Source organism: Microcaecilia unicolor, chromosome 3, assembly GCF_901765095.1.
Source record: "Microcaecilia unicolor chromosome 3, aMicUni1.1, whole genome shotgun sequence".
Taxonomy (NCBI): domain Eukaryota; kingdom Metazoa; phylum Chordata; class Amphibia; order Gymnophiona; family Siphonopidae; genus Microcaecilia; species Microcaecilia unicolor.
In genome coordinates, this window is record NC_044033.1 from 1,250,881 (window position 1) to 1,268,091 (window position 17,211).

Sequence of the window (17,211 nt, forward strand, 5' to 3'; positions counted from 1 at the left end):
CTCCAAGTTCTTCTGATTCTAAAATGGCGAGCACTAGAATACACCTAAGTCTTTTCTAGTCCATGAGGCAATGCAGGAAATAATCACTGCTTAATGGGTCACCCAGGATGCAACCCTTCGGGTGGCGAAGGTTATGTTGCATCTTTACCCCATTTCCACGCCTGAGCTAGAAAAAGCCACATTTGCCTAAAGTGAATTTGTTGGTGGCAGACACCAAAAAAGACCACACTGTCTGTGGTGAGTTAAGATTTGTTTCTAGGGTGGGAGCCAGCAACAGAGCTGCCAAGGAGGCTGACCCTCTCAGTGAGAGATAAAGGGCCTGCCCCCAGCCTATTGCTCCACCTAGCTCCACCCATAGCCACCCATTTCTCCACCTATCCCACTTATTGGTCTGCCTCAGTACAGCTGATTCACGGCCAGCGCCCAGTTGCAAAAGGAGTGGTCTCCCCATCCATTGGCAGCAGGATATGCCTTCATAAAATATCATCTCCTGCTGCCGTGGGATCTGCTTTGAGTCCCTTCACTTTTTGACAGTTTCTTTAAAAAAAACAACCTGAAAGTTTCTTTCACTTCATTTGTGGAACTTTTTTTGTTACCAGAACTTTATTTATATTGGCATACAGGTATATTCAGGTATTCCTTCTTTCAACATCTTTACAAAGGAGTTTAGTATAGAGTCAGACTTAGTGCTATTGGCTCCATATTTCTGTGAGAAGTTTTACATCTTTTTTTTCCTGACGTTATTTGCACTGTTCCCAGGTCTCTCCTGGTCTCCATAACCGCAGCGCTGCCATGGTGGCATTTTCTCCAGCTGCAGTGTTTACAGAGCTTTGATAACCAGAAGGTGGCTGGCTTTAATCCTGAAGGTCACAGGTTCAAGGCTGGTTTGTGCATAATATTAGAAGCTGTGGAACTCAGCTCTATTTCAAATGGGGCATATTTTACTTCACTCGCTCATATTGCTTGCCTTGACAAGCAGTTGATTGCATGACTGGGACAGGTAACACTACGCTACAGTGCTAAAGGTTAGCTATGTTGCTTTTACACAGCAGTTCTGCTCTCTGGTATTGTACACTGACGCTGGCTAAACTCTTGCATACCAGCTCCAACCACCACTGTATCAGTGGCATCACTAGCTGTATGTCAGTGTATCTAAATGCTTCTATTGCACTTTTGCACCTTTTAATTGTATTGGACTACTAGCAGTATTACAGAGCTACTTCAGTGTAGAGGAATAGCTTAATGGTTAAAGCAACCAGCTGAGAGTAAGCACAGAGTCCCACTGCAGCTTGCAATCAACAGTGCACAATGGTACAAACATCCATATTCTGTTACACCATCTAGCTCTGGCTGTCAACCGTGGCAATTGCAAGTAACTTTTTGACTTAGTTGGGACGGGATTGGATGAAGAAGTCATCTGGCTGGGGTCATGAAGGAGAGAATTGTTAGATTGTGCCTCTTTTGAATGTTGGAGGAGTGGCCTAGTGGTTAGGGTGGTGGACTTTGGTCCTGAGGAACTGAGTTTGATTCCCACTTCAGACACAGGCAGCTCCTTGTGACTCTGGGCAAGTCACTTAACCTTCCATTGCCCCATGTAAGCCGCATTGAGCCTGCCATGAGTGGGAAAGTGCGGGGTACAAATGCAACAAAATAAATAAAAATAAATATGCACTTTCTGTGAGGAAAGGGATATGAGAAATTTTGTTGTTTCCTTCTGCTTTGTTATGAGAGACACTGACTGACCAAGGAACATGCCATCCCATATGGCACAGTTTAACTTGGTGCTCTCTATCTCCACCCGCTGGTAAATGGATTCATCTGCTATGACTAACGAAAAGAAAATTATCAGACCCTGGGCCCTGTTGCAGAAACACAGACTGTGTTGGGTCTCACCAATAAAGTGTAGCTGAGATGCTCTCCATTTTGAAGATTCCTTGTGCATTCTTGGCTATGTGTTTTTGTTTCTCTGCTTTTGGATTCCCTCTTCTGTGTCTTAGCCATGCCAGCCAGTTCTAGTGGACAGCCACATTAGCCAATTCTTGACACTCTCAGCAAGGATATGGCTCTGGCTTAGGCACTGGACAGCCGATGTGGCTTCTAAGTCACATTTAGCAAGCTACCTTTTTAGAGGTGAACTTTTGTTTGGAGAAAATCTAGAGAAGTTTGTTAAAGACCTAGGGGAATCCAAGTCTCAGAGTATTGCCTGAAGATTCTTTTAAATCCGCTCGGTCTCATCTTAGTTTTCTTGAGGCCAAGTTCTACAGACCAGGCAAATCTAAGTTTCAGGGTTCCCCACTTCAATAAAGTCAAGCCTTCTTTCATGCTGACAGAAAGAACTCTGCTTCAAACTCCAGGTCTATCAATGCCTCCCGCACCTCCAAGTGAGGGGGTCTCGACTCACTCCTCGGGTTTCTCCAGGTTCCATGAGGAGTGGACCAAAATTACCTCAGACCAATGTATCTTGGAACTAATAAAACAGGGTTACAAACTGGAGTTCTCCCATTCCATTGCAGATTTTTTCTTGGAATCTACATGCAAGCTCTAGCCCAGATGTCAAGCAGTTCAAGCCACCTTGCAAACACTTCTTCATTTAGGCACAGTAGAGACTGTCCCCAGATGTGACTGGGGAAAAGGAAATTATTCCATTTACTTTGTAGTTCCAAAGATAGGGAATTCCTTCCACCTGGGTTTGGACTTCAGAAGAGTCAGTGTGTTAAAGGTTCAACATTTTACAATGGGAATATTACAGTCTGTAATAGTTTCAGAGCAGCAGGGAGAGTTTCTAACCTCCGTGGATCTCAAGGAAGCGTACTTATATATTCCGATTTGATCTCCCCACAGAAGATTTGTGTGATTTGCAATCCTTGCAGAACATTATCAGTTTATGACTATACCATTCAGCCTTTCCACATCACTAAGAACATTTATTCAAGGTCATGGTAGTAGTGGCAACCTTCCTTTGCAAAGATGGATTTCAGGTTCATTCATACCTCAACAATTGGCTGATTTGCGGCTCTTCCTATCAAGAAAGTCATCATGTTTTCATCCAAGATAACTACTGTTCTTAAGTGTTTAGGATTGGTATTCAGGTTCACCAAGAGTCAGTTGTTTCCAACACAAATCTTGGAATATCTGAGAGTGATATTCAACATAGGCTTAGGGAAGACATTTCTTCCTGTTGCTCATCATGGTGTGGGAATATATTCAAGTTCTGAGCACAATGGCCTGTGTCTTGGATGTTCTTCCATGGGCCACATTCCACATCAGACTACTTTAGCGGTCCCTTTTCAGCTGTTCGTCCCCATCTCTCTTGGACCCTCCAATCCAAACTCAGCCTCAACTGGTGGATTCAGTGCAGCCTCTTCTGACAATTCAGAAGTACTCCCTCTCTCTGCAGGTGACTATCTGCAGTTCATATGCTGCTAGGGCATGCCTTAGACGGGTGCAACAGATTTCAGATTCCTTCCAGGAGTCCAACGGTCAACCTCCTACTGAACTGCCAGATGTGGAGATGGGGCTGGCATATTTGGCAGATTTCTTGTATGACTTGATTCAGGCGTCGACCAAGCAGATGTCTTTGGCGGTCACAGCCCATCGGTATGCTGTGGTTGCACCACTGGGCGGCAGATGCAGCTTCAAACAGCAGCTGGTTAAACTCCCTATTAATGGCAATCTGTTGTTTGGTGAGGACTTAGAGAATTTGGTGAAAGATCTCAGTGACTCAAAGACTCGGCATCTTCCAGAGGACATGTCTAAATGTTCTTTCCAGTCGGGTCAGGCTCACCCTTGTTTTACAGATAACAGGTGCTGTCATCCAAGGCAGCCTAGTTTTAATCAGAGATCATGTATCTGCCCAAGTGGGTTTCGGAACTCCAGGCTTTGTCCTGTTGAGAACCTTCGGATTTCTTCTGAAGGGGCGATGATGCGCACAGTCCCATCTTTTCTTCCTGAAGTGGGTTTCTGCCTTTTATCTCAGTCAAACATTGTTTCTTCCCGCTTGCTTGAAGTTCAGTTTGTACTCCTGCACTATCTGGAAGTGACCAACAAGTTCCGTTGGTCAGATCATAAGTTCGTGCTTTGCTCGGGACCTCAAAAAGCTAAGCCACGATTGCTTACTGGTCAAGGAGGCTGTCGTGTCCACGTATTTACTAGCAGGTAAACTACTTCTGGCCAGATTTCAGGCACATTCTACCCGAACTGTTGCAACTTCCTGGGTGTAAGCCCATCTGTTCTCCCTAGAGGAAATATGTAGGGCAGCGAAATGGTCTTCCATATCTTCTCCAGACACTACTGTTTGGATGTGTCTATTCGGTCAGATGCATCTTTTAGAGTATCAGTCCTATCTGCAGGAGTTTCAGGTTCCCACCCTACTTAAGGACTGCTTTGCTACATCCCACAAGTCTTTGGATTCAACTGCTGCTGATGCTAAGGAACAAAAAAAATTATGGCTTGCCTGATAATTTTCTTTCCTTTAGTTGCAGCAGATGAATCCAGAGGCCCACTCTGTTTTTCCGGTGGTTCCTATTGGTTAGTTCTCTCTGTTGGAACTTGTTGCTGCATTTTTACATTTTAGATGGACTGTTGTAATCAGATTACGTGTTTGCAGTTCTTTGTTTCTCTCTTTTCCCTATGGGAAGGAGAAATGTTGTTATTCTTTTTCCTTCTGCTTTGTTATGAGAAATACTGACTGACCAAGGAGCATTCCATCCTATAAGACAGTTCAGTTCAGCGCTTTCTATCTCCACCTGCTGGTAGATGGTCAGAATCCACAAGTCTCTGGATTCATCTGTTGCAACTAAAGAGAGAAAATTATCAGGTAAGACATAATTTTTCAATTTCTCTCTCAGCTTTGGGAAACGCACAGTTTCTATAATGGTGACAGAAAGTTGGATCAAGGGACAGCAAAGATACATAGATAATATATGATATGGAAAGGTAATGAATAGAAACAATCTGAATTTTTTTGTTTTTAGTTAGCTTAATACCAGAAAGTCTAACCTCAAATTCAAAATGGATTACCATGAAAATAAAATAACTTTTTTAGACAGTGTGATTAGATATCACTATAATACATTCCAAAAAAGATCGATGTGAATAAGTATTTACACTTTACCAGCTTTAACAGAGCACTCGAAGAAGATGTAGCTTACAGCCAGTTTTTAAGAACTCATAATTGTAGATCTTCATGAGTTGCAGCAAATACTTTGGATCTATGTATTGTGGTTATTTGCTTTAGCTTGCGGCCTATAGTTAAATATTTGGAACAATATAGGAGTGATAACACTGTTTCTCCTAACTGTGCTCTCATCTCCTCTCCCCCTTCACGCATACACTCGCTCTCTCTCACGTCCACCTACCCCCTCCCTCGCATACCTTATACACTGTCTTTACTCCTGGCCCAATCTAATGTCCTTTGCTTTTATTTCAGGGTATTCCAGCTCGTTGGAGAGACTTCCACTCTGCAACCATCATTGGTACCAAGATGTATGTATTTGGAGGCAGAGCTGATCGTTTTGGCCCTTTCCACTCAAACCATGAAATTTACTGCAACAAAATTAAAGTGTTTGACACAGAGACAGACTGCTGGTTGGACACTCCCCCAACACAACAGCTTCCAGAAGGCAGAAGGAGTCACTCAGCATGTGAGTCCAGCATGTCAGCAGCCTCTCCTAGCCCAGAGGGAGAGTAGGAAGGATCAGGAAATTCCTCTGTATGCGAGGCCAGCATGTCACAGCTTCTCATGGTCCAGAGGGAGATTATGAGGGGATCAGGAAGATCCTGTGCGTGTAAATCTTGTCTGTCTCCGCCTCATCAGTCAGGAGTAGATGAACCAAATTTTTTCTTTTTTTTTTTAGCTTGGGGCAAAGGGGCAAACAGATCAAATTCTACCTCCCTTACCCCCCCCCAAAAAAAAAAAGTAGGTGAATGCATTTTTATGGAGAAGCAGTTATAACTAACCATTGTAGCCACTGCAGCATAAAAGCATTGCTACACAGATACATAACAATTAAGGAATTACTCCTTTTAAATTGCCTCTCCCTTCTCACCTCTCTCAGTTTACTCAGACACAAGTAGAGCTCACATGCCTACATAATGAAAATACCCCCCCCCCCCCCCCCCCCGGACACACAAACAAGACACAGACACACGATTGTTTTTTTGTGGTTACAGAGGTACAATATAAGTACCTGAATATAAAATGTAAACCGCTTTGATTGTAATCACAGAAAAGCATTATGTCAAGTTCCATCCTCTCTCTCTTTCCTTGTATATAAAGTATAAAACACTTTCATTATTTCAAATTCCGTCACCTTTCCCTTTACCTGTATATAATATGTAAACTGCTTTGATTATAATTACAGGCAGTATATGAAATCCCATCCCCTTTCCCTGTGTATAATGTGTAAATGGCTTTCATTATATCAAATCCTATCTCCTTTCCCTTTCCCTGCATATAATATGTAAACTGCTTTGATTGTAATCACAGAAAGGTGGTATATCAAGTCCCATCCCATTTCCCTTTATTTAATATGTAAACTGCTTTGATCATATCATGTCCCATCCCCTTTCCCTGTATATAAAATGTAAATTTAATTTCATTATATCAAATCCCATCCTCTTTAATTTCCCATGTATATAAAATGGAAACCGCTTCCATTATATCAAATTCCATCCCTTTCCCTGTCCTGACAGAGCGCTGAGTACCTGAAGGCTTGACTCTCCATCCCCCCACCCACCCCCGCCGAACACAGGAACACCATTTCCAGTCCGCTGACATCATCTCGGTGGGCCGGCTTAAAAGCTAGCAGCTCTCTGCACTGGTTGGAGAGGAGGAGTCCGTCTTTACAGAGCTCTGATTACCCGAAGACTTGTCTGGTTTCCCCTCGACGTGGGAACACCATTTTCGGTCTGCTGACGTCATATTGGTGGGCCGGCTTCAGCGATTAAAAGCTAGCAACTCTCTGCACTGGTTGGAGAGGAGGAGTCTGTCCTGACAGAACGCTGAGTACCCGAAGGCTTGTCAGGTTTCCTCCCCACTGTGGGAGCACCTTTTCCAGCCCAATGATGTCATCTTGCTGGGCCAGCTTCAATGATAAAAGCCAGCAACTCTCTGCAGCATGCTGCAGGGCGTGGCCAAAGGGGCATGCCATGATGGGCACATCAGGCCCCTTGTGAGCCCTGGTGGGCCAGGAACCTTTACAAGTGGATTTTGATATCTTTATTTAGTTGTTACTTTTTGGAATGGAGAAACACAAGGCAAAGACTAAACATCTAATTGTGAGTACTTCTGCATTGCTAGGCCCGATTGAAAGACATTTGATTAGAGAAGATACGGGTGCTTTATGTTCAGCGGAAAGGCTGACCCCTGAACAATCCCATCTTTCTCCTGTTGGAATTTGTCCCAGAATGGTTTTTCTCTGCAGTAGAAACTATAGCAGTGCAGTAATCCTCGTCTTCTTTATCTCCTTAAGGTGGTTTAATTACCCCAGTGATTCACATGTTTTGTTATTTCATGTTTGGAAGATTGTGAAGAGGACTGAAACATTGGTTTAGGGACCTGTATAGAAACTGTGTGATTTTTCCCAGACTATGGTCTCTAAAGTGGATGATTTGGAACATAAAATATCTTCTTTAGATGTTTCCTTAAAGAGAGAATCTCAGCTTATTTTATTTTACATTTGTATCCCACATTTTCCCACCTCTTTGCAGGCTCAATGTGGCTTACATAGCACCGTAAACAGCGTTAACCAATTCCGGTATGAACAAATACAAGGTATGAACAATTACAAGGTGATATTATGGTAGAATGAAATACATGTATGGTAAATACAATTGGGGAAACTTGGAGAGGAAGAGTTAGGAAATGTCCATTACAGTCTTTGGTTACGTTATGTCGCAGGTATCCAGGCTTTTTTATGTTGGGTTGGTGGGGTATGCCCTTCTGGACAGATCTGTTTTTAGTGCTTTCCAGAAATTCAGGTGGTCGAGCATATTTTTACTACTTTTGGTACTGCGTTCCACAGTTGTGCGTTCAAGTAGGAAAAGCTGGATGCATAAGTGGATTTGTATTTGAATCCTTTGCTGCTTGGGTAGTGAAGGTTTTGGTATGATCGTGCTGATTTTATGGTGTTTCTAATTGGCAGGTCGATGAGGTCTGTCATGTATCCTGGTGCCTCGCCATAAATAATTTTATGAACTGTCATGCAGATTTTGAAAGCGATACGTTCCTTAATTGGAAGCCAGTGCAGTTTTTCTCAGAGTGGTTTGGCGCTTCAAAACACGTTTTTCCAAATATAAGCCTAGCTGCTGTGTTTTGGGCGGTCTGAAGTTTCTTTATAATTTGTTCTTTGCATCCCACATAGATTCCATTACAGTAATCTGCGTGGCTTAATACCATGGACTGTACCAGGTTGCAAAATATTTCCCTTAGGAAGAATGGTTTTACGCGTTTGAGTTTCCACATTGAGAAACATTTTCTTTATAGTGGATTTAACTTGGGTCTCTAGTGAGAGGTTTCAGTCGATTGTTACTCCGAGAATTTTCAGGCTGTCTGAGGTAGGGAGGGTGTATCCTGGGGCGTTAATGTTTGTGGGTTTGTATGTATTGTATTGGGATGAGATGATGAGACAGTGGTTTTTTTTCTGTATTGAGTTTTAGTTGGAATGCATTTGCCCATGAGTTCATGATGTTTAAGCTGAGTTTGATTTCATTGGTGATTTCTGCCAGATCATGTTTGTAGGGAATGTTATAATGTAACGTCATCAGCGTAGATAAATGGGTTAAGGCCTTGGCTAGTGGGTTTATAATTTTTTCATTGAAATATTTAGCAAGGTTGTCTGCAGATGGGATGTCAGTGTTGGTTGTGATGACCGGCGTTGTGTCTAGTAATTTGTTCACGAGATGGTATAGTTTCTTCGTGTTATTGTAGTCTGGCCCAATTTTACACACAATCACAACCAGCGGCACAGACATAAAAAAACAATATCAACTCATAAAAAAATCTTCTTAACACCAACCCAATCACATCCTCACGCTTAAACTACCCATCTGCTAACCAACTGGCTAAATACTTTCAATGACAAAATTACCAATCTTTGCAGCACGATTCCCCAGGACTGTACAAATATCGATACCTTTCTAGACGAACTGGACCCCTACATGGACAAAATTCCAGCCGATCGCTCATAGACAAATTTCACCCTCCTCACCACTAAAGAAGTTTCTATGGCAGTCACCAAGCTCTCCAAATCTCACTGCCATCTCGACCCATGTCCCAACTACCTAATGAAAGATGCCCCAGAACACTTTATCACAGATCTCACCTCCCACCTAAACTTCCTGCTACAACAAGGCTCATTCCCTACTGAACATGGCAACGTACTACTTACTCCAATACCTAAAAACCCCAAGAAACCAGCGAGTGATGTGACCAACTACTGCCCTGTCGCCTCCATCCCCTTGCTAATTAAACTGATGGAAAACAGAGTGACCTCTCAAATCAACAACTATATACAAATATTCTCCATTCTTCATGAATCGCAGTCGGGTTTCTGTCCAGTCCACAGTACAGAAACCGTCCTACTCACTCTAATATCCAAATTCAAACAGGAAATCTCATTGGGAAACAACATCCTACTTCTACAATTCGATCTATCCAGTGCATTTGACATGGTAAATCACAATATTCTAACCAAACTACTGGATAAACTTGGGATCAGCAGAAATATCATTAACTGGATAAAAGGCTTCATCACCTCAAGATCTTACCAAGTTAAATCAACCTCAACTATCTCATCTCCCTGGTCACCAAATTGCGGGGTACCTCAAGGATTGCCTTTATCCACGATCCTCTTCAACCTTATGATGATCCCCCTAGCCAGAACTCTATTCAGGCATGGTCTCAACCTTTTCATCTACGCCGATGATGTCACCATATTCATTCCCAACTTGACTTTCGTTCCAGTTGCATGGTGGTCTGTAAAACAGGACACAATTTAAGTGGTTGAGCAGGGTTTTGTGGTGGATTCTGATTGGGGAAGAGGGGTTGGTGGTTGAGAGGCTAGGATAGGTGAGGGCAGACTTATACGGGGTCTGTGCCAGAGCCGGTGATGGGAGGCGGGACTGGTGGTTGGGAGGCGGGAAATACTGCTGGACAGACTTATACGGTCTGTGCCCTGAAAAAGACAGGTACAAATCAAGGTAAGGTATACACATATGAGTTTATCGTGGGCAGACTAGATGGACCGTGCAGGTCTTTTTCTGCCGTCATCTACTATGTTACTATGTAATCTAACAGAAATCTCCGACAAAATATCCTTGGGCATGAACATCTTAACCTCTTGGGCCAACGCCTTCATGATGAAAATGAACAAAGAGAAAGCACAATGCCTAATCCTCTCATCTCAACACTCCGCACTCCTCCCAAATAATCTTAACACCTCCGACATCACAATCCCCATATCTGATAACTTGAAAATCCTCGGAGTGACGTTAGACAAATACCTCTCGCTCAAAAATCACGCAAAATCCACTACAAAAAAAATGTTCAACATGATGTGGATACTGAAACGCGTAAAACCATATCTCCCCCTGAAAACATTCCGGAACCTGGTGCAATCCACGGTACTTATCCACGCCGACTACTGTAATAGTATCTTCTTAGGCTGCAAGACCCATATCCTGAAAAAACTTCAGACTGCCCAAAATACAGCAAGACTCATTTTTGGCAAACCACGATTTGAATGCGCAATACCTCTTCGACAAAAACTTCACTGGCTCCCTATCCAAGAACGAATCAACTTCAAGGTCCACACATTAATCCACAAGATTATCCACGGTGAGTCTCCGGACTGTATGATCAATCTGATTGACCTTCCCACCAGAAACATGTCTGAAATCTCACAAACTTACCTCAATCTACATTATCCCAGTTGCAAAGGACTCAAGTACAAAACCTACTATGGATCCAACTTCTCCTTCTTAGGCAGCCAACTCCGGAATGTCCTCCCCAGACCTATCCGATCAATCAGGAACTATCTACCCTTCCGGAAATCATTAAAAACCCATCTGTTCAAGCAAGCCTACCCAAATGAACCAAACTAATCCTATGAACCTATTTACCCAACACTTGCACATCTCTACCCACCTATATCTTTTATTATTCTTCTTTACTTAACTTGTATTTTCCCTATCAAGTTTCACTATCAATAATCTGTAATCCCTATTACTATGTAAGCCGCATTGAACCTGCTTTGAGTGGGAAAGCGCGGGGTACAAATGTAATAATAAATAAATAGTACAACCTTTTGGTCTGTCTTATTGCATATTTGTATTTCCTTTGTGTTTTTTTCCATGCATTGAGTGTGTGTTCGTCTTTTATTTTTTTCCATGCGCGTTCCAGTTTCCTTGATTGTGTTTTTAACTTTTTCAATTCTTTGTTGAACCACGGTATCGAGTTGTGTCTGCGTGAAGTTCTTGTTTGTAAGGGTGCTATTACGTCTAGTATGTGTCTGCATCTTTTGTCCCATTCTGAGAGATAGTATAGTGGAGAGAACCCCTTTTCTGCCATTTTAGGGATAGGTTTAATTTGTAATGGTCGGTCCTTGGTGTTTCTGTCCATCTAGTTTGTGTTATGGTTAGGTTCTGGTCGGTGGACAGTTTGTATGAGATGAGGTTGAGTGTATGATCCTTCGTGTGGATTGTTTGCATGTGTGGGCCATGTAAGATCGCATAAATGAAGGAAGTCCTTACATTCTTGTGCGTTGGTAGAGTTTGGGTCTTCTAGGTGAAGGTTAATGTATCCTAATACTAGTATATTGGAGTTGGATACATGTATTTGAAACAAAGTCCATGAAGTCTGCTTGACTTTCGTTCCAGTTGCATGGTGGTCTGTAAAACAGGACACAATTTAAGTGGTTGAGCAGGGTTTTGTGGTGGATTCTGATTGAGGCTATTTCGAGGTGGGTAGTTATAGATTCGGCAGTGATTTCAGTAGTGAGGTGAGATCTGTATATGAGCGATATACCCCCTCCTCTCTCTCCTTTTCTGGTCCAGTAAGTGATTTTATATCCTGTAGGACATAGGTTTAAGATGATAGGGTCCTCTTGATCATGGATCCAGGTTTCAGTGATGAAGAGTAGATCAAGTTTCGCTTACGTGAGCCAGTCTGTTGTTGTTGTTGTTTTGTTTATCACGGATTTGGCGTTGACGTAGCCTACTTGAATTTTTTGATTATGGGTCTTCTGCGTTCGGTATTATGTGGACTTTTGTTAGTTGTCATGTCTTAGTTTGTGTGGGTTTTTTGTAGCCTTTTTTTTCCTTTTGTTGAGGTTGTACACATGTTGGTCTTCTTCCTTTGTTTTGGTTATTGTCTGATGTGGTGTGGTGAGTCTGGTCAGTATTCGGTGATTGTATAGTATGGGTATATTGTTGATTTCTGTGAGTGGGGTGGTTAATGTTAGGTGGATCATGGATAATGAGTAGATTGCTAGGAACAGTTCGGTGGTATTCATTATGGTATCAATTCACTTGGGCTATCGTGTTTGATGGGGTGCGTAGTAGGATTTTGTTCTTTGTGACAGAGTCTTGTGTTCTGGTCTTGTGAGTGTTGTGTATCTTTGGCTTGTCTGTAGAATTGTTGGTGTCTATGGTGGTTCTGATGTTTCATTTGTTGATTAGATATAGATGGTTTATTCACGGTTAGATGCTCAGATGTGCTAGGGCTCAGAGACTCCGCGATTCTTGGGGATGTGTTGGTGGCTGGATTTAGGAGAGACTGTTGGATGTTTAGGTGTGTTGCTCCAGGATACAGCGATTCTGTAGCTTTAAGAGCTATGTCGATGGTTGGACCAGTGCTGTGTCCTTGGTTTTAGGTAGAAATATGGAGAGATATTTGTTGTGCCGGATGGTTGGGTCGGTGTATGGTCAACTCCAGGCTCATCCATGCGGTCCGTGCTCCAGAGTAGAGGCGGGCTGCTTGCTGACTCCACCGGACACTACGTAGGTGGGAGTGTTCGCCCCCGATGGTCTGGAGCTGCAATGGGCGCGTCCTGCTCGATTGGGAGCGTCCCTCCTGCCCAGCCCTAGTTGTTTCCCCCAGCGTGTCCTGGGTTAGGCCGGGGCGACGTCTATCACCTGGTTCTCCGCTTGGCAGTCGGGGGCGGGCTGGCTCATGCCCAACGCTAGTCGGATCATGCAGCCCTTGACTCTTCCATTCAGGAGCCGTCCGGCGCCTCACCGGGGCTCGGCTTTCACTCCACCAGAGCACTTCCTTGGGGCTCGGAGCCTCCCAGGTGGGTACGTCTCGCGTCGCTGCTGCCCAGCCCTAGTCAACTTCTTCCAGCGCTTTCTGGGTCGGCCGGGGTGTTCACCGTGTGGTCCTCCACCTAGCGGGCTGCCGGGATGAGGGGCACCAATTCCCGTTCGGTAATGCTGGGGAGTATGGGTGAGGTGGTTGGGGCCCAGGCAGCATTGGACCTGAGGCGGTAGGGTCTGAGATCGGCGCTCAGGGGTCGTCCGGACCAGGTGGGATTGCCTGCAGACCTCTTGCACTCGCCAGTTCCGTCCCCTGGTGGGGCCGTCTGTCTCTGTTCAGTTCCGACTCGGATCAGGCGGTCCTGAGTGCTCCTGCTCTTCGGCCGATCACCGACCCAGGTCCCTAGAGCTATCTGCTCACGCGACCATCTAGTCGGCAGCTATCTAGTTGACTTGGTGTTGTCTAACAAGTTGGGGCTTCCAATATTAAGGATAGCCTACATATACATAAGCAACTTGAGACTGTGCAAAATCATTTGAGGTCCTCCAATCTGAGATTCTTAAATTTTCCAGTATACCACTTATTATCTGCTGAGATCTTGTTATGGAAATATTTCAAATAATTATTGGTTTTGTCTAATGCTTATTTTATTTTGATTTCCAAATGATATTAATTTCCAAATAATTGGAATCACAGCAAGGGGGACATTGTGATGTTCTGTCATCTCAACTTAATATGATGGAGAATTTGACTTCCTTTTTAGAGAGTCCATAGGATGATATTACACCAACCCTCTACCCTGCTGTAACATAGTAAATGACGGCAGATAAAGACCTATACGGTCCATCCAGTCTGCCCAACAAGATAAACTCATTTTATATGGTATGTGATATTTTATATGTATACCCGAGTTTGAATTGTCCTTGCCTTTCTCAGGGCACAGTCCGTAGAAGTCTGCCCAGTACTGTTCTTGTACTAAGTTATTTATTTAACATCGAAGCCCCTTAAAATTTACACTCCAACTCATCCTTATCTATTCAGTCACGATCAGGGCGTAGACCGTAGAAGTCTGCCCATCTCCCATTTTGTTTCTAATTACCGGCGTCACCACCCAATCTCCGCTAAGATTCCACGGAACCATTCCTTCTAAACAGGATTCCTTTGTGTTTATCCCACGCATGTTTGAATTTCATTACCGTTTTCATCTCTACCACCTCCCGCGGAAGGGCATTCCACATATCCACCACCCTCTCCATGAAAAAATACTTCCTGACATTAGTCCTGAGTCTGCCCCCCTTCAACCTCAATTTATGTCCTCTAGTTCTACTGCCTTCCCATCTCCGGAAAAGATTAGTTTGCGGATTAATACCTTTCAAATATTTGAACGTCTGTATCATATCACCCCTGTTTCTCCTTTCTTCCAAGGTATACATGTTCAGGTCAGCAAGTCTCTCCTCGTACAGTTTGCAACGCAAATCCCATACCATTTTTGTAGCTTTTCTTTGCACCGCTTCCAGTCTTTTTACAATACTCCAAGTGGGGCCTCACCAACGACTTGTAGAGGGGCATCAACACCTCCTTTCTTCTGCTGGTTATGCCCCTCTCTACGCAGCCTAGAATCCTTCTGGCCACAGCCGTTGCCTTGTCGCATTGTTTCTTCACCTTCAGATCCTCTGACACCAACACCCCAAGGTCTCTCTCCTGAGTTGAGATTACTAATCTGTCCCTTCCTATCCGGTATCTCTCTTTTGGGTTTCCGCACCCCAAGTGCATCACTCTACACTTTTTGGCATTAAATTTTAACTCAGTATATCTCTAAATATTTTCTAAGCTATAAACTTCAATGTGTTGTTGTACAGGAGGAAAAAGCCTCAATAGACTCCTGAAACTTAGCTCTATGGCTATCAATTCATAGGAGTTCTATCTGTCATCACTGGCTTGAAAAACCTCCTCTTCCCTGTTGTTTATTTATTGAGAGTCAAAACTCGCACTTATCTTAGGTTTGACTCCACGACGTTGATTACCTTTAAAAGTGGACTAACACGGCTACCACACCTCTTTACTCATATTGCAATCACAGAAAGATGGTATATACAGGCCCATCCCCATTTTTCTTTCCCTGTATATAATATGCAAACTACTTTCATTATATCAAGTCCCATCTCTATTTGTCTTTCTCTGCATGTAATATGTAAACCACTTTGATTGTAATCACAGAAAGGTTGTATATCAAATCCCATCCCCTTTCCCTTTCTTTTGTGTATTGCATGAAATCCTGCAGGTTTGTGCAACAGTCTGTTGATTTTAAATGTAATAGTTTTTTGATTTAACGTATGTGACTCTATAAACTGTTCAGAAGTGTAGCAATGTGCAAGTATAAATTACATTAATAAATAAAATGTACACACTGGATTATATTGCTTTCTTAATTGTTGCTATGTAGAGTGACACCTAATGGCTGAGCTGTGTAATTTGCTACTGGCTGTGACATCCTAGTGGTAGAGAAGCATGATAAAACCTGTTTCCATAGGTCTGAGACACCCTGTGGTTAAACTGTTCAATCCATCCTTTCAATTATGTTGACAATTTTACAGTTAGAAATATCATATTTGGTTTCTTTTTATTTTTCTTTCCAAACCAATGGAATGTTTGTGAGCTGCTCCATTCAAAGCATCTCACACGCAAACAGGCAATAGATAGAAATACATTTGCATACAGAAAGGTTGGCAAGAATTTTCCATGAGCTTTTCCCACTTGTTAAACATAGAACAAGACCATATGGCTTGTCTTGTCTGTGAATCTGCATCCATTTCTGTCCCCCAGAGATCCTTAGTGCTTCTCCATACGTTTTCTTCAGTTCAGATACTGCCTTTTTATCTCTATACTCATGTTTTCCTGTGTTGCTGTAATTCACACAGCTGTATGTAATGTGTGGTTTTCTCTTTCCCAGTTGCCCTGCATGAAGAGCTGTATGTATTTGGAGGGTACAATGCACGCCTGAACCGACATTTCCATGATCTCTGGAAGTTCAACCCAGGTATTTCCTTACTTTCTTCAGGTTACTGTATTAGATAGACACAGGTCTAAATCCATCTGAAGCACATTTTCATAGTAAGCAGTGGAGAGAAAGCTTACCCCACAGCAGGAAACATGATGTATCTGTGCTGGGATTTCTCTTATCTTACCACCTGAAAGCTCAGATTTGTGGAAGGAAACTCTGCCGCACGTCTTATCTACCGCGTGAACCGATACTCTCATATCACCCCTCTCCTCAAGTCACTTCACTGGCTCCCGATCCGCTACCGTATACAGTTCAAGCTTCTCCTTTTAACCTTCAAATGCACTCAATCTGCAGCCCCCCATTACCTCTCTACCCTCCTCTCCCCGTATTGTCCCACCCGCAACCTCCGCTCTCAGGACAAATCACTCCTATCTGTACCCTTCTCCACCACCGCTAACTCCAGACTCCACCCCTTCTGCCTCGCATCACCATATGCCTGGAACAGCCTCCCCGAGCCCATACGGCATGCGCCCTCCCTGCCCATCTTCAAGTCCTTACTCAAAGCCCATCTCTTCTCCCTTGCTTTTGGCGCATAACCACCTTCCCCACTCATGATACCTACACTGACTACATAGTTTGTAACCTTTAGATTGTAAGCTCTTTTGAGCAGGAACGGTCCTTCCCCATGTTAAACTTGTACAGCGCTGCGTAACCCTGGCAGCGCTATAGAAATGCTAAGTAGTAGTAGTAGGAAGTGATTTCACCACCCCAGAGCAATAACAAATAAGAGTGTAATCCAAGTCCTGGAGCGAGCCGTGTGGTGGATTATCAGAGATTATGCAATGGAGCTATCAGGCAGACGTGAGCAGTAAGCAGCACACCGTCAATCTAAGGGAGTTTGCATATCAGAGCAGTGACCCATCCAGGAAGGAGGCGCGTGAGATGGTAGAGAATA

General features: G+C 43.4%; 1 protein-coding gene across 1 annotated transcript in view; it reads left to right on the forward strand.

Annotated features, from left to right (window-relative positions):
* The window catches only part of KLHDC3 (kelch domain containing 3), a 73,023-nt gene that overhangs the window by 27,397 nt on the left and 28,415 nt on the right, over positions 1–17,211 (forward strand). The window contains exons 5-6 of the mRNA XM_030195684.1: positions 5,429–5,642; positions 16,206–16,292. Of these exons, the coding sequence (XP_030051544.1) occupies positions 5,429–5,642; positions 16,206–16,292 (301 nt within the window). The remainder of the gene's footprint in view (positions 1–5,428; positions 5,643–16,205; positions 16,293–17,211) is intronic.